This window comes from Muntiacus reevesi, chromosome 1 (genome assembly GCF_963930625.1).
Source record: "Muntiacus reevesi chromosome 1, mMunRee1.1, whole genome shotgun sequence".
NCBI lineage: Eukaryota > Metazoa > Chordata > Mammalia > Artiodactyla > Cervidae > Muntiacus > Muntiacus reevesi.
In genome coordinates, this window is record NC_089249.1 from 221,483,563 (window position 1) to 221,506,827 (window position 23,265).

Sequence of the window (23,265 nt, forward strand, 5' to 3'; positions counted from 1 at the left end):
GGTGGGCTACCACCCATAGGGTCACGGAGTCAGACAGGGTTGAGGCAACTTAGCAAGAGGCTAGACCTTGGGGCTGGGGAGTAACGGGGAGGCGGGAGTGGGGGCGGTGGGGGCAGCTATCGCTGTTGTGATCAAGGTAGTGAATAAACACAGGACCAAATACTCTAGAACAACCCAGCCATTTCCATTTGAAACACTAGGGAAAGCCAATGGGGAGGAAGGGGGCAGTGGCCCAGGCCTGCCCGTCGTGTTGACAAAGGAGTAAACTGAGGCAGCCGCAGCAGATCTGAAAAGAGAAATACTGGTAAGACCCAGCGGTCCCTGCCAGTGCTTGGGACACTGACCCCCATCTGGCTCCGGCCCACCTCCCTTGCTCAGGCCCTGAAAAGTATCCTTTTCAGAATTCTCAGACAATTGCAAGGTGATCACACCTTGCACATTCAGTCTAAATCATTGATGAGGCAGGCAGCTGGCAGGCGAGCTGAGCAGGGAGCAGGCAGACAGAGAGGCCAGCCAGCTCCCATGAACCAGGGCAGTGATCCAGCTGAAACGTGGGGCCCAGGGGCTCCCCGGACACCTCCCCTCAGTGCAAATGTGGAAGGCCTGCTAGCAAACTTTCATGTCTGATCCAGGTTCCATAGGGGGTCCTGGGCTAATGGGTGGCTCCCAAAATGATGTGTCCACATCCTCCATCCCCCCATAACCCCCCACCCCAGGATGGTCTGCAGGTAAGATGAAGCGTGGTGAGTGAGATGAGATCATCCTGGCGGTCTCTAAATCCAAGGACAAGGGTTCTTTTTAGAGACACACAGAGGAAGGACAGAGAGGGCGAAGAGGACCATGTGACAACTGAGGCAGGAACTGGAGGGATGTGTCACAAGCCAAGGACACCTGGGCACTCAGAGCTTCAGGAAGAAGGAAGGACCCTCCGCTGGAGTCTCTGGAAGGAGCTTGGACTTGTGGACACTTCAGTTCCAGAGTGAGAATAAACCTGTGTTGTTTTATGTCACCTAGTTTGTGGCACTTTTCCCATTTGAGCAGGGGCTGTCTTTTTCCTATTATGTTCTGGTGGCAGGCAAGACAGAAATCCTCAACCGTTTTGAAAGGCTGGGGAGGCTGTTCTGATGAGGGGGCCTGCCTTACAGCAGGCAGTGAAGGAGGGAGTCGGTTTAGGGAGGAACCTTCCTTAAGGGAAGAGCCTTGCACAGAAGGCCTATGTAAATAAGGTCAGAAACCAGAAAGGTGCTGGCGGTGTGGGCTTCTGTGGGGCCACAACGTTGACTTGGGCTTTCTTGAGCCTTGACGGTGGTGATCACAAGTGGGTTTGAATAGATTTCAACTGTTTAGATCCATGCTGGTAATCTGGTGGAGGGTCTGCGAACGTGGCTGCCCCCTCCTTTCCCTCTGGTCCACGGAGACTCCCGCGTCTCCAACCATCCTCCCTGCTGTCACGGCGGGGGAGGGGGCGCGTCCCTGACACCAGTCACTAAGGCAACAAAGATGAGCAGCTGCCCTTGGTGGTACCCGGAGCGGAGGGCGATGGGAGTCCTAGGGACAGCCAATCCGCAGGAATGCGCCGGGGATTCGCCCAAATCCACCGGGACATTCCTGATTAGCCATTCCTGGGCTTCAGTTGGCCTTCGGCGACACAGCCGGCCAAGGACCTCAGGGCGGAGGCCTCCGTGGAAATCGGCAGCCGTCCCCAATCCGAGAAAGCCCTCTGGCTTCGAGCCGGGCTCCAAGGCTCCTGGGCCCCGTCCAGGCCCGCGCGGCCCTGAGATGGGCACTGTTGCCATGACTTCGCCCAAGCTAAACCGACCTGAGAGGCGGGAGCAAGGGCCCCTAAGCAACTCGTCTTAAGGAAGCGAGAAGGGTGATTTCTTTTCTCTAGGCTGATACCAGTTGAAATTTCCCCTTTTCAGCACGACTTACAGCAAACAGTATTGAGGCCAATGTCCTCTAGTTATTGAACGTCTACCCCACGCTGGAACTGCGCAAGCCCTGAATGCCCGTCATCTCCCAGATGCTTCCAGAAGTCTGGGGGACCGGACCGGACCGCCGCGGGCCCTCTTTGACTCCGCCTGCCCCTTTCCCCTCGTCCCCCGCAGCCGCCTGGTTTCCGTCTCCTATCCTGAAGGCTCCCTTATCACCCACAGCCCTGTCCCACTCTTGGCGTTCTCCGGGATAAGTTTGCAGTGTTCCTCTCCCGAGATGGAGACCCGTCCCGTTACGAACGTCCCGGGACGGCGAAGTCAGCTCTGCGCGCCCCGGGTCTCAAGTCCCCTGCGTGCTGGGCGGGTGGGTAGCGTCCACCCTGCACTCCGGGCCTCTTTTCCCTCCATTACAGTCAGGCAGGGCGGGTTTCGCCGTGCGACCCGGACCTCAGTTTCCCCACCCTTGCAGTCAGGCGAGGGGATGGTGGTCAGGGTTCGCTGTTCTGGGGCGGACAAAAGACAGAAGGCCACCCGTTGCCTCGTCGTGCTGCAGGCTTTGTAGCCAGCAGTGGAAAGAGCCCCGGCGTCTCTAGAACGCCTTAAGCCGCTGCCATTGCTCCGCTCGCTAACCTGAGCAACGTTTGAACTCGAAAGGGACTTCGGCCAGGTGCCCACAAACAAGATGGAGCCCTGTAGGTTTCCTGCCCGACTTCAAGATGGCAGTGAGCCTCCCTTTGACATCACGCCCGAGGTCGAGGTGGTCTCTGCCCGTTTGCAAGATGGCGGGAGGCTGGGGAAAGCACGCTTCCCACCGCCTGATCCGCCACGTACCCACTCCCAAGATGGCTTCTCCCGCAAAGCCCCACAAAAGAGGTCAGCTCCGCTAACTGGCTCTGGCGCCATCACATGGTCTCACCTCTTCCCACCTCCTCCGACTCAACCGGCCGTTTCCGCCTCGAGCTCTGAAGGACGGCCGCCTTATCCAATGCTTGCCTGCCACTGTTCTTGGGCCCACCCCTCGAGCGACCTCTTAGCCATTGGGAGGCGCTGGCGGGGTCCGACGGCGCTCGCCCCGCCCATCTGCGCGACGGGAGCCAATGGGCAGAGCGCGCGGGGGACGTGTTCGGGCGTCTCCGCCATTTTGTGAGTCTATAACTCGGAGCCGTTGGGTCGGTTCCTGCTATTCCGGCGCCTCCACTCCGTCCCCCGCGGGTCTCCTGTGTGTGCAATGGACGGGTGAGTAGTGCTGGTTCGCGCTACCCGGCGCCTATATCGCGATCCAGCCTTTGCTTCGCCTCCGCCCCGGCCTCTTCGGGGCGGTACACTCGGGGTGCCGCTCCGCCTCCACTCCAGGCCCTCGGGCGCCGCCGGGGTTTCTCTCCCTTCCCCCCAATCCTGGCGCGGTTGTGCCCCGGGAGGGGTAGCCGGGCGAGAGGCTGTAGGGATCGGGGGGGGGGGTGTGGGGGCGGCCGGACCGAGCCTTGTCCGCTTCCGGTGCCCACGCGGCCCTTCCCGAGAGCACGCGGCGGCCGCGCCACCCTTCCCGCTTCCCGTCTGGGCCCCAGACGCACGCGCCGCCTTCGGCCCGCCGTGTGGCCCTTCCGGCGTTCCGTACAGTCCCCGCGCGCCCCCTGAGGTCCCCGCGCGCGTGCGCGGCTCCGCGCGCTCTCGGCAGCCCTGTCGCGCGTGCGCGGCCTTTCCCGCCGCGCGGACTCTACTGCGGCTTCCCCCACCCGGCGCGGGCCCGGGTGCGGCTGGAGACGCCGCCCTCCCGCCCGGAAGGGCGAGGGCCCTCCGCCGCCCCCTTTGTTCCCGCCCGGCATCCCGGGGTGGCGCCCCGGGCGCCTTGGGGGCGGGGCGGCTCCGGACCTGAGCCCGCTCCACGCGTGCGGAGGTGTCGGCGCAAGCAGTGCAGCGGCTTGGCTCCGCCTTGGGAAGCTAGTAGAACCCGGCGGAGTTGCGCTCTCGTCTGGGCCCCGCGGGAAGCGTCTGGGAGCAGTTGCGGGTGTCTTGTGATGGGGAGCTTCGAGCCAGCCCTCCTTCCTCTGTCGGCCCGACCGGGCGGGGCGGGCGGTTACCAGTGCCCGGAGGGTCACGTGCCTTTGGTGCCTCGGGTTTGAAATGATAGGTTGCAGGCTGAATTAAGGTTAGCCTTTTAGAAAAATTGCTGCAACAGGAGGAACTTGATCTCGTGTTCTGCAGTCCGCTTAGGCTGGGACGTATCTTACCAGAGAAGCCCCGTCCTGACCCGGGAGCTGGGAAGCCCGCCGGTCGAGCCCGGTGGGAAGAGCTCTCCTGGCGCCCTGGTCATATTTCGGAGTTTCCCTTCCTCGTCACGGAGACGTGGTTTGGGGTGCGTCTGCGGCCTCTGGTCGGTTGTGTGGTTGCCTAGGCAGCCGGGCCTGGCCTGCTGGTGCAGCTGCAGTTTGGCCTGTTTTTTTTGAAAGTCGGGGGACCTTTTGCAGAAAGGCCATCTTCTGTGAAACACTTCCTGCGTCTGCGGCCCTCCCTGAGCAAGAAGCCGCCAGCCGCTCTGGGTTAGCAGTTGGGAAACTGCGTGCTTTTCATTCTTTGTTTTTCTGAGAAGTTGTTTCTTGGCTTAGTAAGATTTTTAAAAAATCGTTGACATTAGCCTTTAAGGTTTTCGTGGGGAAGAAGTGGCAGTCCCAAGGCACAGGCTGGCAAGGCTGTGGGAGGGCCGGATCCCAGGTCGTGGTGAACCCTGAGCCCGATGCTGCAGGCAGTGGCCCCAGGGCCTCCGTCCGCCAGAGGCTTGGCCAGGGGACTTGTGACATCGCAGGAGGCTCTGGTCTCCTGTGATGGCAGGCAGGTGGCCAGGTGACCTGGTGGGGCGTAGCTGGCTAAGTTCTCCTGAGCAGACCCTTCCTGAGTTTTTAGGTGGCACTCTCCAAGGGCTCTACTGTCCCGAGGGCTTGGCCTGCAGGACCCTGGAGCCTGGGGCAGTCACACCCCACCTTCCCCAGCAGGTCACGTGGACCCCGGTTGATGAGTAACTGTTGTCAGTTTTATCTGATCCTTTCCACTGGGTCGACCCCTTCTCGTCCCCCTAGGGCGGCAGCTCTAACCTTGGGCCCCTGAGTTGCCTTTTCACTAGCCTGCCCTTTGCTGGAAACGTCTCCCAAGCACTGCTCTTTTCTAGAAAGCAAGCAACAGCATTTCAATCTTAATCTTCATCTAGTGTTTTTCCAAGGGCCTGCGGAGGGGGTGTCTTTGTCTTTGGATGCATCGGAGGCGGGGCTGGGGTCTTGCAGGGAGGGAGGGAGGGAGGGTAAAGGAGCCTGAGGACAATGATGGCTCCTTTTCAAGTGGCGATTAGAGGGAGGATACCTCCCTTCCCTTCCCCGAGCCTTCTCATTGCTGAGGTCTTGGAGTGGGGGGCTCGTGCTGCCCCCGGAGCCCACGTGGCTGGCATGTGGTGGGTGCTCCTTGCTGATGTCTCCTTTTCTCTCTCTGCAGCATCGTCCCAGACATAGCAGTTGGTACAAAGGTAGGCACGGGGGACGTCGCTTTCTCCTTCCGCCCGTTCACTCTGAGGCCTCTGTGCTCCCATTGCTGGGCTGGGGGTAGGGGGGGTGTGCCACAGCCTGCTCTGTGGTAGGAGTGCGGGGTGGGTAGCTTCTCTGAGGTGAGGGGCTCCCACCCTGACTTCAGGACCTTTCCCCTGAAGTCCAGAACAGCACCTGGTTGGAGGTGGGATGCCCGCGGGCTGATGGGACTCTACAGTTTCAAGTGGAAAAAGTGGAAGTTTCTTCCCCAGGCTGTTTAAGGGGTGGGCCTGGGTCGGGTGGATCCCTGTGGGCTCTGGGGCAGATGGAGGCTCCTTCTGTGGATGTTCTCATTGAGCTCACATTTGCTCTGAGAAGGGAGCCTCGCTGGCAGAGACGGGGTGTCCTATTATCCCTGGGAGCAGGCAGCAGCTAGTTTCTGGCTGCGGGGCCTGGGCTGGTTTCGGTTTTCCCAGGTGGACTCTTCACACGCCAGCCTTCCTGATCTTCCTGCAGATAAAACCTGTTTGTTTGGTGGCAAGAGGAGGGAGGGAGGGGGATCTCATCCAGGTGTGCTTGTAACTGGCATGGTGACACCCCCATCCCCCTGTTTCTGTGGGGGCCCATCCAGCCAGGCTGCTTCCAGAGGCTGAGGGTGCACCAGCGTGGGTGCCTCCGGGAGGGCATCCTGGGCCCCCTCTCTCAGGATAAGCACAAGCTGTGCCCTGAGTGACAGGTGCTGGGGTGTTAGTGGTGCTTAGCTGCTGCTGTCCCTGGCTCCGGGCATGCTTCGGGGGCTTCCTGGCGGTGCTGAGTTGATTTTAGAGCAGGGGCTTCAGTGTAGCTTGGCCTAACCTTTGTCCCCCCAGGGTTCTGTCCGTGTGCGCTGTCTGCGCCCCAGTGGGCAGTCCCTGCTGAGCCACTGGTCACAACCTGCACTTCCCTGTGCTGGGGGGAGGGGGGGTTGCCAAGTGGGCAGACCACATAGGTTTTCATGGCAGGCAGTCCCCTGTGAAAAGGGAGTTGAGGCTAAGAACGCCCCCATCTGGAGGGAGTTCTTCCCCTGTGCATCACCTGTTGACAGGAGCTGAGATGCCCTTTTTAAAGGTTGTGCAGCTGGTGTCCATGTGGGAGCCACTTGGATGCCCTGTCCATTCTTGTCCAGCTCTGGCCAGGGCTTTTGTGAGCTGAGGGGAGGAATTGGTTGGCCTCCAAGTCAACTTCCCTGCCACTTAGGTGAGAATGAGGCTCAGGTGTGTTCCACCTGGTTTCTGGTTTGTTTAGGGCTGGAACTGGCCGGCTGTCCAGAGCCTGGAAGCGTCCAGGTCCTCCCCTGCCAGGGCAGTGAGGAAAGGCATGATGGGGCAGGTCTGCCTGCACTGGTCGGTCTTTTGACATTTTGCTTCATTTACATCCAACTCCAACCTGTACACATTAAGACCAAGCAGTGGTCTGAGTAGCTTTGGGTGCTGGGGAGTCTGGGGTCTGGGTTCGGCAGCATGCCAATAGCTGGCAGTCTGGCAGTGAGGAGGTGCAGGACATTACCCCCATGGCCTTGGCCTGGCTGTGCCCACTTTCTGTTCTGAGGGCTGGGGAGGGGGGAGCCTGAAGGGGCTCTGGGGCACTTCAGCGCTGGACCATGGAAGGTGGGGAGGTGTCCTGGACATGGAGCCTGCTTGTTTGTAAGTGGCTGAACTGGCTGGCAGTTTAGGGGAAGAGCAGAGATAAGGTGTCCTTGATGTGAGGAGGGCAAGCTGGCAGAAAGGCAGGTTGAGGGAGAAGAAGGGTCAAGGCTGGGAGGGCGGCGGCTAGTCTCCTGTTCCTGCCAGGCACTGATTTCGTGTATCGAGGAAATCACACGCAGATGGCCCTTTGGGGTCTCATCGCCCAGCTGGCAGGAGGCTGTCTGCCTCTCTCCCTGCTTAAGCAGCATCTTAAGGGGTTCTGGGAGTTGATTCTATTAGGTTGAGACTAACAAGCAAGGGAATTCTGGAGATGATATGAGCTGGGAGCCCGCCCACAGGGCAGTTGGGGAGCCTGTTTGTCACCAAGGTGCCTGCTGCCTGGAGAGGTGGTGTTTCTGGTCGCTGGGCTCTGGTTTCCTCAGACTGGAAAGTAGGACATACTCCTGCGGGTGGCCACGGTGGGACAAGGGGGCTTTGTCCTCATGGGTTGTGAGCCTGAGCCATGCAGACCCCAGACACTGGTAGGGGGAGTGGGGAGATGGAAGGTGGAGGTGGCCATGACGCGTAGAGGCCTTGGAGGGGACAGCTTCTGTCCCTGCCTGGGGAGAGCCCCAAGGGCTCCACAGGCAGGAAAGGAACTGGGGGGACCGTGGGCCCTGGGAGGGCGGGTCAGGGGCTGCAGCCAGGACACTAGTTTACCTCACCTCTCTTGCAGCGGGGATCTGACGAGCTCTTTTCTGCCTGCGTCACTAACGGACCCTTTATCATGAGCGGCACCTCGGCGTCTACAGGTAACCCCACCCACCTACCGCCTTTCCTGGTCCCTGCGCCTGCCTCCTTCACAGTCCTGGGAGCCAGGTGTGGGGACCACTTTGGCCCGGAAGCCTCCTGGTGCCGGGGAGGGCCCCACCATGAGGGAGTCTGGGGTGGCCTATGTGACTCACAGTGCTTTTTTGCAGCAAATGGAAACGACAGCAAGAAGTTCAAGGGGGACAGCAGGAGTGCAGGCGTGCCCTCCAGGGTGATCCACATCCGCAAGCTGCCCAGCGACGTCACCGAGGGTGAGGTCATTTCCCTGGGGCTGCCCTTCGGAAAGGTCACCAATCTCCTGATGCTGAAAGGGAAGAACCAGGTACGAGGCCCGGGCCAGTTGGGGTGGGTCCCAGAGGCATCCCTGGTATGAGTCGGCTCACCCTGTTCCCACGCCCAGGCCTTCATCGAGATGCACACAGAAGAGGCCGCCAACACCATGGTGAACTACTACACGTCAGTGACGCCTGTGCTGCGCGGCCAGCCCATCTACATCCAGTTCTCCAACCACAAGGAGCTCAAGACAGACAGCTCCCCTAACCAGGCGGTGCGGCACCCTCAGCTGTGGGTGGGTGGGGTCAGGGTGGGGCATGCGGGGTTGGGGCTGGGGGACTCACAGTCCTGTCCCCACAGCGGGCCCAGGCGGCCCTGCAGGCTGTGAACTCAGTCCAGTCAGGAAACCTGGCCCTGGCAGCCTCGGCCGCGGCGGTGGATGCAGGCATGGCCATGGCTGGCCAGAGCCCTGTGCTTAGGATCATCGTGGAGAACCTCTTCTACCCAGTGACCCTCGACGTGCTACACCAGGTGAGGGGATTGGGCTTCAGCTCTGGGCAGTGGGGCTGGTGCCTGGGCCCAGGCTGACCCACCACCTTCTCCCACAGATCTTCTCCAAGTTCGGCACTGTTCTTAAGATCATCACCTTCACTAAGAACAACCAGTTCCAGGCATTGCTGCAATATGCTGACCCCATGAGCGCCCAGCATGCCAAGCTGGTGAGTGGTCCCCAGGGCAGCTGTGCCCCTGGCCGCCAGGCGCCTGCTGACAGCCTCCTCGCTGTCCCCACAGTCATTGGACGGCCAGAACATCTACAACGCATGTTGCACACTGCGCATCGACTTCTCCAAGCTCACCAGCCTCAACGTCAAGTACAACAACGACAAGAGCCGCGACTACACGCGCCCTGACCTGCCGTCCGGGGATAGCCAGCCCTCGCTGGACCAGACCATGGCTGCTGCCTTTGGTGAGACGCCGGGGGCAGGCCGCCCGGGCAGGACTCGTAGTTCAGGCTAGGCACCCGCACAGCCCGCCCCGCACCTGTGGGTGGGGCCCTGGCAGCCGGCTCGCACCCGTGGGTGCGATGATTAGTGTCTCGTTTGTTTCTAGGTGCGCCTGGTATAATGTCAGCCTCTCCGTATGCAGGAGCTGGTTTCCCTCCCACCTTTGCAATTCCTCAAGCCGCAGGTACTCACACACTCGCCCCAGGGCCGCCTCTGCATGTCCACATCTCGCCAGTAGCTCTGCTTCCCCGGCAGCCAACGTGGCGCAGTGCGGGGGGCCAGCCTCCTGGGCGCGGAGTCTGGACAGGGCAGGCGTTCCCAGGCTGCTGAGCCCACTGAGGACCAGTGCCTGTGGTTGAAGGGATGCGCCCCTAGTAGTGCATTTTGAGCGGCCTGGTAAGCGGAGCGGCATGCACTGGGTGAGCACACCTGAGTGTCCCTCCTGGGGGCCAGGCACCCACACGCGGAACAGTCCTGAGCCGGTTCTTCCGCCCGGCATGCTGCTTGCATGGTGACGGGCACCTGCGTGCACGCACGGTCAAGGCCACCGGGCTCGATCCTGCATCCGAGAGGCCTAAGTCTTCTGTGTTGTTGGCACATATAGGTGGTCAGGCCAGTACGGTGTGCTCTGAGGAGCATGGAGGGTCGCAGGGCTGGGGGCCAGGCTGATGCCCCCACCCACCCCCCGTGTCTCTTTGCATGAGGATGGGCAAGACCGATTACCTTGTGGAGACTGAGCACCACACTCAGCTAACCCCATTTGCCCTGCAGGTCTCTCTGTCCCTAATGTACATGGGGCTTTGGCCCCTCTGGCTATTCCGTCGGCGGCGGCGGCAGCAGCGGCAGCAGGCCGGATCGCCATCCCGGGCCTGGCGGGGGCAGGCAACTCTGTCCTGCTGGTCAGCAACCTCAACCCTGAGGTACGTGACGCCTCCGGGAATTAGGAGTTGGGAGTGCCCCCAGTCGTAGTGCAGATGAAGCCTCTGAGCGGGCACTGGGCTCTGGAGCTGGTCCAGGCCCAGCCATGCCCGCGGGCGTCCCCATCCTCCTCTCTGCGCTGACGTCACTCACTGCTGCCTCCTTTCCCGCAGTGCTTGGAGTTCTCTTGTTTCCTTAACATCTTAATTTACGTTCCTAATTTCATGATGTTGAGAGTTGAAGTATTTGGTACACAAGAACAAACTTGAAATTTTCCAGCCTAGTGAACCTTGATCTGCAGAGGGGCGCCTTGAGAGGAGGGTGCAAGCTGAGGCCATCTGCCAGTCCCTGAGGTGGCAGCCAGGCCTCGCTTGTCTCGGGGCTGGGTTAGCTCAGGGAGCTGGGGTCCAGTGATCGAGGCTCAGTATTTGCTTCTCGAGAGACGGGGTTCTTGTTTAATGAGCTGCTCTCCTGCCTGTCTGACCTCGTGTGACTCTCGGTCTCCCCAGTCCTGTCCCAGTTCCTCTGGTCAAGCTGTCTGCTCGCAGCGCCCGGCGAGCCTGACTGGAGGCTCCGGTGCGGGCTGAGGAGACGGTTCCTGGAGGGCCTGGTTGGGGGAGCGATTGGGGGGCCAGCAGGCGCCGCCTCCTCCCCGCGGAGGGTGCTCCGGCTGTCTGCCCGGCGTGTGGCCTATAATGTGTGTGGTCTTGACTGATGGGGCACCGCGTGTTTTCTTATGTATTTACTGACCTGTGTTTTTGCTACTTTTTTTCTTTTCTCCCCTTCCCCTTTCCCAATTTTTTTTCTTGCCCTGATCCGGAATTTCTTTGCCAACTGACTGCACGGTACTTCTGCTTCCTGTTGTTGCTTGAAACAAAACAAAACCATAAATAAATAAAAAAACAAAATTCCCCCTCAAACCCTGCTCTCCGGAAACCAACCTGCCCTTGAATATTAACATCCTGACAACTTCATCATCCATCAACCTGCACGCCTGCGGGGCTGCCTCCTCGTGGTGGACGATTGGCAACTCGCCCCCTGACCTCTCCCTTTCCCTGTCCCTCGCTGCCTTGCTCTGCTGTCCTCTAAAGAGAGTCACACCCCAAAGCCTCTTTATTCTTTTCGGTATGTTATCGTTCACACTTTTATTACCTTGTTTTCATGTAGTTGAGGTGGTCGTTACGCCCTGAGATTCCGACGCGTGCGGCCTGGGCTGCGGTTGCGTATTTATCTGGACTCTGTAGAGCACGGTTCCCTGCCCGCATGCCCTTGGCAGCGTAAATGTGTCGGTAGCATGCTACAGGATGGTTCCTTGGCAATTGACCTTTCCTGGATTTTATGGCTTCTTTGCGGAAGGCAGCCCTCCCAGTCATGCTCCCTGTGTCTAGACAGGTTCTCAGAGGCAGAATAAGCAAACTGGGGAGAGCCAGCCCTGTGTGGGAGTGTGGGTCGCGGGGACGGCGGGTGGGCGGCTGGGGCCTGGGGCTCAGCCCCCTGTCCCTGTGCTCTTGAAGGCGTGTATGGAGATGTGCAGCGTGTGAAGGTCCTGTTCAACAAGAAGGAGAATGCCCTGGTGCAGATGGCCGATGGGAGCCAGGCCCAGCTGGGTAAGGGGTGGCCCTGGAGGGTGGGGCTATGGGTGGTACCCAGGGCCCTCAGGTCACGTGTGCTGTCTCCCCCCACCTACCCACCCACCCCAGCCATGAGCCACCTAAATGGGCACAAGCTGCACGGAAAGCCAGTGCGCATCACACTCTCTAAGCACCAGAGCGTGCAGCTGCCCCGCGAGGGCCAGGAGGACCAGGGCCTGACCAAGGACTATGGAAACTCACCCCTGCACCGCTTCAAGAAGCCTGGCTCCAAGAACTTCCAGAACATCTTCCCTCCCTCGGCCACTCTGCACCTCTCCAACATCCCGTGAGTGCCTCTGTCTCTCAAATGCTGCCTTATCTTATGATACCTCATTTCTGGGGCCCTCACCCGTCCCTGGACATTCCTGTCCTGAGGGTATGACCTTGACCTTGCACAGACAGGCTCACACCTCTCTCCACTTGCAGGCCCTCCATCTCTGAGGATGACCTCAAGCTTCTCTTCTCCAGTAACGGCGGGATCGTCAAAGGGTTCAAGTTCTTCCAGTGAGCAGAGCCCCCTCCCCCACTGTCCCCAGGCTCCCTGGCCCCTTGTGGCTCCTCATACCTGTGTTCTCCCACCCCTTGCAGGAAGGACCGCAAGATGGCGCTGATCCAGATGGGTTCAGTGGAGGAGGCCATCCAGGCGCTCATCGACCTGCACAACCATGACCTGGGTGAGAACCACCACCTGCGGGTGTCCTTCTCCAAGTCCACCATCTAGGCCGCCACCCAGGACCAGCCTGCCGGGCAGCCGGCAACAACTTCCATCATTCCAGATAAAAAGCCACTTTAAAAAGCAGCTGAAGTGACCTTAAAAGACCAGAGATTTTATTTTTTTAAAAGAGAAATCAGTTTACCTGTTTTTAAAAGAAATTAAATCTAATTCACTTGCTCACCTTGGGGAGGTGGGGTGCCAGCCTCAGGCTCTTGGTGACAGTGGACGGCACCACCCGCCCAGCCCCTGCCTGTGCCTTCTGCTGCCTGCAGGGCGGGCGCTCCTAAACCCCCACTCGGCTTTCTTGTGCCTTAAACCCGCTGCTCTGGCAGGGCTTGCGGGGTCAGCCTCCCCTGGGATCATGTGCCTGGTGTGGTGGGGGGCTGTGGCCGCCACCCAATCCTTTAATCAAGTGTGTGATTCTCCCCCAGCCTTGGGGCCTCCCCGGACCCTTCCCTGTTGCTTCTTCAGCTTTGTTTTCACTGTAATCTCTGTATTATGCTTCGATGCAGCTGCAGACACCTGTGCCTAGCAATATTTCCAGTTGACCAAATATTCTAATCTTTTTCATTTATATGCAAAAGAAATAGTTTTAAGTAACTTTTTATATAGCAAGATGATAAAAATGGTATGAGTGTAACCTAAACTTTTTCCTTGTGGTATGACCTTGTATACTGTACTTTTATTTTATTCCTTGTCATTGAGTCGCAGGGCAGGATCTAGTTTCCAGGGCAGACACAGCGGGGCCGGCATCTGCCGCCCGATGCCTTACACCTGACTGTCCTTTCTCCAAGGACAAGTGCTCTTCAACTTTCAGGGTTTCTTTTTTTCCTGCAAATTTTGGACCAAAGTTTTGTTTCTGTTATTTTCCTGCCTCTAATGCTGGGACCCCAGGAGGTGGGGCAGCAGCCCTCCCCTCCAGTCTTCATGCCTCGTCCTGCACTCACGGGTCCAAGGGGTGCCCCGTACGCAGGCCTCTGCTGGCCGGCCCTCACTCGGGGCCTGGGCCTTAAGTTTCCATGTCGGGGTGGAACAAGGGTGTAAATATTTATAATTTTTTATACCTGTTGTAAGACGTGAGGGGCAGCAAATGCGGTTTTTTATGGTGACACAGATGTATATTTTGATAACAGCAATTACAGGCTCAGTATTGTAAGGAGCACGGCAGGCCCCGCCCGCTGCCGGTTTGTAATGCAGAGAGAACTGAATTAAAGCGATTTTATAACAACTCCTACCTTTTCTGTAGGCTCTTTTTTCCTGTCCACATGTAGAAGGCGGTCTGGCCAGTCTGTACTGGACTCTGAATAAACTCTCTGTATCCTGCACTTGATTCCCCTCTTTATTGGGCCTGTTGGTTTTACTGCTGTTTCTTCTTCTGTAAACTCGGCCATGTTACCCTTCATGTGTGGGGGTTTCAGCCCCACCCCTACAACCCAGTACTCCAGAAAGACTCACACTGCGAGCTCTTCTCCAGGATCACCTTTTATTGTCTACCAGGACCCCCTGCTCCACCCCCATCCCCGCCCTCAGTCCTTGAACCTGCGGGCAGCCTGCATCTTCCGGTAGTAGCTCTCGGCCTCAACCTCTGCCACCTCTCTATCACCAAGCGCCAGGCCTGCTTTGCGCCGCAGCGTTGACTCCCGGCTGCCTGGTCCCAGGGCACCATCGACTGCGCCCAGTGGGGGCAGCCCCTCACCCGTGGCCAGGTTGACAGTGGCCACGGCCCCAAACCGTGGCTCCTCCTGGTCCACATCACTGACTGATGAGCCTGGGGAGATACCCGGGGGCTTGGCCCCACCGCGGAAGCTGCGGGCCAGGTCCCCCAACTCATAGCCACTCTCTCCCTCCACCCCCTTGGACCCGACTCCTGCCGCCTTCCACTCCCAGGGTCCATTACCCGCGGACAGGTGGACCACAGGGTGGTGGGGTGCGTGTGCATCAATGGTGACGATGCTGGCAGAGTCGCGGTCAGATGGGGACCTGTACTGGGAGGAGTCGGAGCTGGCACTGGATGAGGACGCCGTCTCGGCTGCCTTGGGGCCAGGTGCACCTGGAGCCTTGGACATGGCGATGACCTGCAGCAGCCGGGGCGGGTTGGCCACACGGGGCTGGGCCGAGGCCGCGGTCACCGCAGCTCCACTCTTCTCAGCCATCATGAGCCACTTGGCCCGCACAGCCGCGCTGCTGTTGGGGGAGAGGCCAGCTGCTGCCTGTGCCCCCTCCTCAGGGATATGAACCAGAGGTTGTGGTCCAGCCCGAGGTGGCAGGATGACACGTGGCCCGAGCCCTGGCCGAGCCTGCACTGTGGGGTACAGTGAAGGAGGTGCTGGACCCCCTTCCTCTCCCTCCTCCTCCTCCTCCTCTTCTTCCTCCTCCTCTTCCTCTTCCTCCTCAGCCATGGGCTCTGCGGGCGCCCGCAGGTGTGCAGGGCTGCCCTCATCCGGTAGCCCCAGGCCTCGGCCCTCCAGCGACTTCTGCTTCCATTCACTAATGAGCTGCTTGGAGCGGGAGGCGTCCAGTGGAACATGGATGGTCATGTGGCGGCGGGCGGGGTCATCTAACGAGGGTGTGCTGACACGGGGCAGTGTGTGGCTGAAGGTCACCATGTTCTCCTTGCCCATGGGGCTGCGCGGGGCCAGCAGGTCCACATCCACGCTGGCCCGCTTCAGGCTACCCAGTGAGGTCTTGTCGCGGGCCACAGGCCGGGGCACGCCCTCCAGCCGGCTGGGTGGACCTAGTTCATCGGTGCTCACGGACTTGTTCTGCTGGTACACTGAGTCGTGGCCCCGCTGGGTCAGAGCCCTTAGCGCGTCCTTAGTTGGCACCGGGGCCGCTGGTCTCTCTGCCGGTGGGGCCTGGAAGTTGCCCACTGCATGGCAGGCCTAGAGATGAGATGGGGACTGGGTGTGAGGGCTGTGGCTGGAGACCAGGGTCCCCACCGGGGCACAGATATGCCTTGGGGGTCAAAGAGGGGGAAGTCCACCTTTCTCCCCACAGGACAAATTCTGGCCTCTGGCTACTTTGCACATTTGGCAAGTCTGGGCTCATGAGATTCTGCCTCCAGCTCCCAAGGGAGAAGATGGTAGCATCCCCCAGGGTGGGTGGGGTTGGCCTTCCCCCTTGGGCCTCCCTGTTTGGCCCCTCACCAGGTAGGCTGCTATGCCAGCCCCAATGAGGAAGCCTGCGTAGACGTCCACCGGGTGGCTGCGGTACTGTGTGATCTGGGTGAGGCCGCAGACACCTGCCGCAATGGCGAAGGAGAACACCAGGATGGGCTTCAGCAGCTTGGTGGTGTCCGAGATGACCGAGTTGAAGTACATCTGCCAGGGGACAGGTGGGTGGTCAGGGCAGTTGGTCCCTGTGGGGCATCTGGGGTGCGGGGCAGCACTCACCGATACGTAGACAGCAGCAAAGGCGGACAGAGTGGCATGCTGGGATGGGAAGGTCTTCCTGCAAGAAACACCCAGGTGAGCCCTGAGGCTCTGGGACCTGCCTTAGTTTCCCCACATGCTTGTTGGGACAGGGCCAGGCATGCTCACCGGGCAGACAGGATGGCATGGGTGTCGTGGCCAGAGCATATGTCCTGTGTGATGTAGGGATTGGCCTCACATGACGTGCCCAGCAGGGTGTAGTTGGGTTTGCAGACAGTCAGGAAGAAGGGTGCGTGGTAGCCCGTGGCGAGCTGGATCACGTCGGTCACCAGGGCTGTGGCACACAGGCCAAACACGTGGACACCTGTGGAGTGGGAGTGTAAGGGCCAGACACAGGAGCTGGGGCCAGACCCACCACCCTCGGTGCTCAGATGCCATGGGGGACTCACCTACAAAGCGCACCGTCCGCCGAAGGAAGGAGTTGAAGTTGCAGCCGCCGGCGTGGATGCTGCCCTCGGGCCCACCTGCGCCCCCGCTGCGGCCCCACAGCCGGGACTGTAGACAGTACAGCATGCCTTCGCCCACCATGATCTGTGGATATGGAGGTGCTCAGAAAGGCTCTGGCCAGGGGCTCACAGCCAGCCCGGCCCTGCCCTGGGACTCACCGAGGCTGCAGGTGCAGCAAAAGCCAAGCTGAGGAGCATGAGCAGTGGGATGAGCTCTTCACTTGTCTCCACGTAGGGCATGGACAGCGTGCGGTCGTAGCACTGGAAGCCCACCTTAGCCGGCTTGAAGAGGTCGGTCAGCTCCAGGAAGTAGAGGGACACGATGGAGGATGCCACTATGGGCAGCTGCAGGAAGAATGCTGGCCAGGGTCACACCATGCTCGTTCACTGAGTGAGTCATCCGCCCACAAATTCAGTCCTATCACTGACCCATCCACCCACCTGTGCTGTTCACCCACTGATCAGCTCATTCATCAACCGAGTCACCCACCACCCATATGTGCATCTAACAGAGCCATTCCTGCACCCAAGATTAACTCGTCAATCCACTAAGCACCCTATCAACTTCCAACATCTATCTATTCATTTAGTCATTTTCCATCCATCTGACCGCCACCCATCTGTTTATCCACTGATCCTCCCTTCCTTCTATCCCCTCATCTTTCATTCTTTCCATCCATCCACCCACCCATCTAGCCATTGTCTTCCATCATCCATCCATCAATCCACCATCCATTCATCTATTTATTTACTCATGCTTGCTTCCTTCCTCCATCAACCCATCCATCCATATATCCAGTCACTATTACATTCATCCAGCTACCACCAATTAAACCATTTATCCTTTCATCCAAACACCCACCCCTCTGTCTGTCAACTTTCAACATCCATCCATCCATTTATTCATTATCCATCTGATACCCACCTACTAACTCATCCTTCCTCCCATCTATCATCCATCCATCCATCCATCCACTCATCTTTCCTTCCTTCCTACCTGCCTATCCTCCCATCCATCCACCTATCATCTATCCATCATCCCATTCATCCACTCGTCCAATTATCCTTTCATCCAAACACCTATCCTCCGCCCACCAAATTCCAACATCCATTCATCCAATTATTCATTTTCCATCAATCCACTACCCATCTGTCCATCTATACACCCACCCTCCCTTCTGTCCATCCATCCATATACACATCCCTTCTGCTGTCCTTCCATCATTCATCCAATCTACCATTCATCCACCCCTCCTTCCTTCATGTATTCACCCATTCATCCATCATCCATTCATCCATCCACACCTGCTTCCTTCCATCTATCTACCCATACATCCATTCACTTACTCTACCATCCATTCATCTACCCACCTGCCATCCTCCCTCCCAAAATAAATCCATCATCCATTCCTAAATCCACTATCTATCCATTACCCGTCCATTCAATCATCCATTCAGACACCCATCCCTCCATCCATCAACCTCCATCTATTCATTTATCCATTTTCTAACCATCAAACCACTCGCCCATTCACCCATCTGTTCATCCATCTACCCATTCTCCCATCCATCCCTCCATAAATTTCCATCAGCCATCCACCCACCTACTCACCCGCTTATGCTTCCATTCATCCTTCCGCCCAACCACTCATCTACCCACCCACCCTTCCTTCCATCCACCCATCCTCACATCCATCCATGAATCAACTATCCATCCACTTACCATCTATCCATCAACTCACACATCCAATCACCCATCCCTCTATCCATCAACTTCCAATATCTTTCTATCCATTTATTCATTTCCCATCCATCAGGCCACCCAGCCAGCCACATATCCATCCTTCCTTCCACCCATCAACCTACCCACCCATCCACTCACCTGTCCCTCCATCAACCCATCCATCTATCATTCATTTATTCAAAAACATTCACCCATAAACTTACAACATCTTTCCATCCATTTATTCATTATCCATCCATCTGACCACCCATGCTCCCATGTACCACCCATCTATCCATGCCCTGACTCATCCACCCACCTATCATCCATCTATCCATCTTTCACCTCCATCCATCAATCCACCATTCATTCATCAATCTACTTATGCCTGTTTGGTTGTTTCCTTCCATCCATCCATATATACATCTACTTACTCACCCATCTATCTACCCATCCATTGACCCACTCACCCACCATGCACCCACCCATCTATCCATCAACTTATTTATTTCCCCCAGTTAACTGTCATCCATCCAGTCCACCATCCATCCTTCCTTTTTTCCATCCATTCAAGCAACCATCCTCCATCCTTCACCGATCAATCTACCTTCCATCCATCCACTTATGTTTGCTTGCTTACTTTTTCATTCCTTCTACCCATCCACTTACCCAGTCACCCATCCATCCTTCCTTCCATTCATCCATCCACCCATCCACCCACTAATCACTTCATTCATTTCTCTCCAAGGCACCTTTGCTGCCTTGAACAATCTGGGAAGGGCAGACAGGTTCCTTCCTCTTGGCCTCTTCTCTCAAGGACGGATGGATGGATGGATGCACTTAGACCTGCCTCTGGGGTCATGGCCCTCCTTGGAGACACCCTTCCTGGCTCCAGCCTGTTCATCTCTTCTGCTGCTTTTTCTCCTCTGCACCCCATACCCCTACATGTCAGCTTCACACTAAGCCCTGGGAAAATGGGTGTTGGGCCTGAATAAATGAATTTTTATTTATAAATGAATTCTTTGAGTTGCTCATTCACACAACTGTCCTTCTGCACAACCTGATCATGTGCCCCCAGGTGATGGGCACAGGGTACACATGACGTTCTTTCTTGCTCAGAGCAGTTATGAGGAACAGGTGGGAGGTTGAGGTTCGGGAAAGCTGAGCTGCACCTGACCGAGTCGCTGACAGTGTGCTCAAGGAGGGCAGCGGGGCAGGCTTTACACTGCCACTCACTCACCCACTCACAGTGCAAAGCACTGACTGAGCAGTTTCCAGTGGAAGCAAACCCTCCCAGTGTCCTCTGCCTCCCCTCTGGTCCATGGGTCTCAAACTGACGCATCCACTGGGGCCAGAACCTCTGGGACCAAAGTGTAGGTTGGCCCCTAAGGGGCTCAGCTGCCTTGGGGAGCTCCCACCTCCACTCTCTCTCTACAGTGCCTTGAGCAGGGCCTCCGCTCTCCATGCAATCCTGGCTGGAGGCTTCCAGAGAGGAAATGCCAAAGTTGGGTGAGCTGGGTTTGAAGGAGCTGGGCTGGTGGTGTCCAAGGAGCATTTATGGAGCACCTGCTGCATGAAGGCAGGAGTCCCAAGGCAGCTGAGTGAAGCGGTTCATGGCCACCTGCCTGGGCTTGCATCATGCCTCCTCCCCTTCCCTGTGCCTCAGTCTTCCAAGCTGAAAACAAGAACAATCAGTGGCCACCCCGCAGGATGTCTGTGTAGAACTGGATGAGCAAACACACTGAAAGCACTTAGCATCTGGCTCAGTGGGCAGATGGTGTCCAGCCACAGAGAGGGTTTAGGGTACAACTGTAACATCAGCAAATCTTTCCACAAGAGGGTCACGTTGAAGACCTCCCCCACGCCTTTCCAAGCCCCCGGCAAAGTGGCTGTAACGCCTGGCCAGCTCCCCCTGCTTCTCCTCCAGCCCTCTGCCCACATCTCCGTGCCAGACCCAGCTGGAAGCACCTGGTGGCAGGGGCCCCACTTCAGAGTCTGCCACTCCCTCAGGGTCTGTAAGTGCCTCCTAAATCCCACCACCCACTTCTCACTGCTTCCAGAGACCCTCAGCTGAAAACCAGGAACCCCTCAGAGTATATCTGCCCCAATGGAAAATCATTCACACACTTTGGGGGCATGTGTATTTAAGAATGGATGAATGTAATACTGGGCTTCCCTGGTGACTCAGACAGTAAAGAATCTGCCTGCAGTTCAGGAGACCCGGGTTCGATCCCTGAGTCGGGAAGATTTCCTGGAGAAGGCAGTGACTACCCACTCCAGTATTCTTGGACTTTCCAGGCAGCACTAGTGGTAAAGAACTTGCCTCCCAATCCAGGAGATGTAAGTGATGCAGGTTCGATGCCTGGGTCTGGAAGATCCCCTGGAGGAGGAAATAGCAACTAGCAACCCACTCCAGTATTCCTGCCTGGAGAAGCCCATGGACGGAGGAACCTGGTGGGCTACAGCCCACAGGGTCGCAAAGAGTCCGACACTACTGAAGGAACTTACCACGCACACACAAACATAATCCTGGCAGTACAGGAAATGCAGACCAGGGCTGGGATATGGCTTTGCACCTCTCAGATTGGTCAAAATTCAAACATCACCAACACAGGTGCAGACACAACTATGGGGAAACAGGCAAGTGCAGGAGCCTCAGTAGGAGGAATCTGGGGGTCTTTCCACACCCTGCTCGCTACAGATGCACAATGCAGACAAGCTCTGCATTCTGTGCAGGGTGACACAGGCCCAAGAGTTTACAGTCTCCTCCTAGGAATGCCTGTGAGACATCAAGGCTAGGAAACCCCCCAAATGCCCAACTCCCTAGGGCTGGCACTGGAGTACTACAGGGCAGTGAAAAATGATGGGGCAATGGTAAACAAAGATCTCTGCTAGAAACACCAAGGGCAGGGACTTTGCTGGTGGTCCAGTGGCTAAGACTCCACACTCCCAGGGGCCCAGGTTTGATTGCTGGTCAGGGAACTAGATCCCACGTGCTGCAACTAAAGATCCTGCATTCCACAACTAAGACCCTGCCTGCAGCCAAAGAAAAAAAAGGCCGAGGGCAGAACCTGCGTTTCTACAGGTGGTGGGGGAAGGGCTACATATGGTGAACTTGAATGGGAGGCTGGCTGTAGTCGTTTCAGTCCTGTTGGACTCTTTGCCACCCCACAGACTGTAGCCTACCAGGCTCACTGTCCATGGGGATTCTCCAGGCAAGGATACTGGAGTGGGTTGCCCTGCTTTCTTGGGGATCTTCCTGATCCAGGGACTGAACTCACAACTCTTACTCTCCTGCATTGGCAGGCCGGTTCTTTACCACTAGCACCACCTGGGAAGCCCCGGATGAAAGGCTTTCTGGAAAGGGACACAGGTGAGAATAGTGGGAAGTTGAGGGGAGCTGAGGGTGAGGGGCTGCCTCCGTGTGGCCTGTAGAACACTGAGGAGGAATAACCTACTGTAATAAGGATTCAAATGCAAACTTGAAAAACTAACCAGGTTTTCTGCCTGTGGGGGAGGTAACCAGCCATCTGGGTGACCCTGCTCAGGGTAGGGATGGGTACTATCTGCTCAGGTTTGGGGGACTTCTCCACCCACGCCCAGCCTGGGCCCCTCACTCCAGCCGGGTTTCCTGGCGTGGCGAGCAGGGGGCATTGTGGGTAACCCAGGTACTGATCAGGTGGATTCGCCTCACCAGCACTTCATCAGCGCTCAGGATGTGCCCGGTGGCTGCACTTAACTATCTTATTTTGCAGCACTCCTGAGGCCCTCACTACATGCGCAGCCTGTTCTGTCAAAGCTCAGTAAGTGCACGAGCCTCCACGATTAGCAGAGGAGGAATTTCAATTCAGACACTCAGGCCTCCGTGAACGTTGCAGGAAGACATCGAATCCATACCGCGCTCCCCTCCCCGCCTGCCCACCGCGCCCAGCACCTTGCTCCAGCCCCTTCGTGTGAGCTGCTGACCCGAACCCCCGGACTGAAGGTCCCGCCTCGAGCATCTGTCCAGCTCCCTTAAAGCCCAGAACATTCTCTTGCAACTCCTACTCGTCCTGCAAAGCCCAACTGTTCTGACCGTCCTCCCCGCGCCCCCACACACCCAGGCCCCTGGCTGTGCTCGCCCCGGTCCCTCGGCGTGGGGGTCCCCAGGGCCGGCTGAACGGAGGCCTCTGCCCTGCCCCCACCAGCGCGACCTCCCCCCAGTCACCTCCACGAAGTAGAAGCAGGGCAGAAGCGTCATGCTGTCCTTCGGGCTTTTATTCTTCTCCTTGGTCGAGATCATGGTGCCGGGGGCGCCACAAACCGTAGTTGGAGGGGACAAAGCCGCACTGGAGGAGAGGAGGCGCAGACTGAGCCCTGGGGGACCAGGTGCCCGGCGCCCGCGGAGGAGCGGCGGGCCGGGATGCACAGAAAACGCCCAGGGAAACTGAGGCCGCGAGGCGGGGGCCGCTGCCGCCCCTGGCGCACTGCGGTCCTGCCCAACCCTCCGGCTGCCTCCCCGGATGGAGGGGCCGCGAGAGGGCTCGGCAGAGAGGGCGGGGTCGGCCTGGTCGAGAGCCTCCGGGCCGGGGTCCCACCCGCGAGTCAGGGCTGGGGCCTCCGGGACCCGGAGGGCCGGAGCCGGTGGAGGGGTGGGGTCCGCGCTCCGCCCGCAGGCCCCTCACCTGGCGCGCCCGCGCTCGGAGGGCGGAGCTGGCGGCGGCGGGGGCTGCGGCACTGCGGGCACAAAGCCGGCCCCGCCCCCGCGCGGGCGGAGGGGGGGCGGAGAGCGAGCGGCCCCGCCCGGCCTGAGACCCCGCGCCTAGCGGCCTGGAGGCTGCGCCTTTGTCTCGGCGCTTCGAGGGCGCCGCGCGCGTCCGTCGCCGTCCCCGCCTCCCGGCTCCGCGCCCTCGGTCTCTGGGTCTCTGGGATCTACGTCCCCCGCGGCGGGGAGCACTAACCGGGGTCTGAGGGCTCCTCCCCTCCCGGGCGGCTCAGATGGTCCGGGGTAGCCCCATCCAGGCTGGACGCGGGCGGGGTCTCCGGGTCTCCCGCGTCTCTGCCCCCCTCCCCGGTACGCGTTTCCATGGCGAGTTCCCTGGGCGCCCGGGCCAGCGGGAGACAAAAGAAGCTGGGGGTGGGGGTGGGGGCGCTGTCTCGCTCCCGGGCCCGCGCCTCGCCCACCTGCCCTGCATCTTCCCCCAGCCACT

At 58.6% G+C, this 23,265-nt stretch overlaps 2 protein-coding genes across 6 annotated transcripts; one reads left to right on the plus strand and one right to left on the minus strand.

Moving 5' to 3' along the window:
• The first annotated feature begins 3,042 nt into the window (after positions 1 to 3,042).
• Positions 3,043 to 13,704, plus strand: PTBP1 (polypyrimidine tract binding protein 1). 3 transcript variants are annotated; one of them, XM_065918428.1, is made up of 15 exons: positions 3,043 to 3,170; positions 5,412 to 5,442; positions 7,841 to 7,916; positions 8,085 to 8,257; positions 8,336 to 8,482; positions 8,569 to 8,739; positions 8,817 to 8,927; positions 9,001 to 9,175; positions 9,319 to 9,396; positions 9,984 to 10,132; positions 11,222 to 11,255; positions 11,645 to 11,737; positions 11,831 to 12,047; positions 12,188 to 12,265; positions 12,350 to 13,704. In XM_065918428.1, the coding sequence occupies exons 1-15, from the start codon at positions 3,163 to 3,165 to the stop codon at positions 12,480 to 12,482; spliced, it is 1,674 nt and encodes a 557-aa protein (XP_065774500.1). In that variant the 5' UTR covers positions 3,043 to 3,162; the 3' UTR covers positions 12,483 to 13,704. The 3 variants fall into 3 exon arrangements, with proteins under 3 accessions (XP_065774500.1, XP_065774501.1, XP_065774502.1); XM_065918430.1 differs by lacking the exon at positions 3,043 to 3,170 and adding an exon at positions 3,952 to 4,080; XM_065918429.1 differs by lacking the exon at positions 9,319 to 9,396.
• A 246-nt stretch (positions 13,705 to 13,950) lies between these two features.
• PLPPR3 (phospholipid phosphatase related 3) lies at positions 13,951 to 23,056 on the minus strand. 3 transcript variants are annotated; one of them, XM_065918425.1, is made up of 7 exons: positions 23,017 to 23,056; positions 22,284 to 22,404; positions 16,513 to 16,698; positions 16,297 to 16,438; positions 16,016 to 16,211; positions 15,623 to 15,926; positions 13,951 to 15,358 (listed from the first exon to the last, which is right to left on the minus strand). In XM_065918425.1, the coding sequence occupies exons 2-7, from the start codon at positions 22,356 to 22,358 to the stop codon at positions 14,003 to 14,005; spliced, it is 2,259 nt and encodes a 752-aa protein (XP_065774497.1). In that variant the 5' UTR covers positions 22,359 to 22,404; positions 23,017 to 23,056; the 3' UTR covers positions 13,951 to 14,002. The 3 variants fall into 3 exon arrangements, with proteins under 3 accessions (XP_065774497.1, XP_065774496.1, XP_065774498.1); XM_065918424.1 differs by lacking the exon at positions 23,017 to 23,056 and adding an exon at positions 22,741 to 22,878; XM_065918426.1 differs by lacking the exon at positions 23,017 to 23,056 and having other exon boundaries at positions 15,623 to 15,796; positions 15,869 to 15,926; positions 22,284 to 22,878.
• Between the last annotated feature and the right edge of the window lie 209 nt (positions 23,057 to 23,265).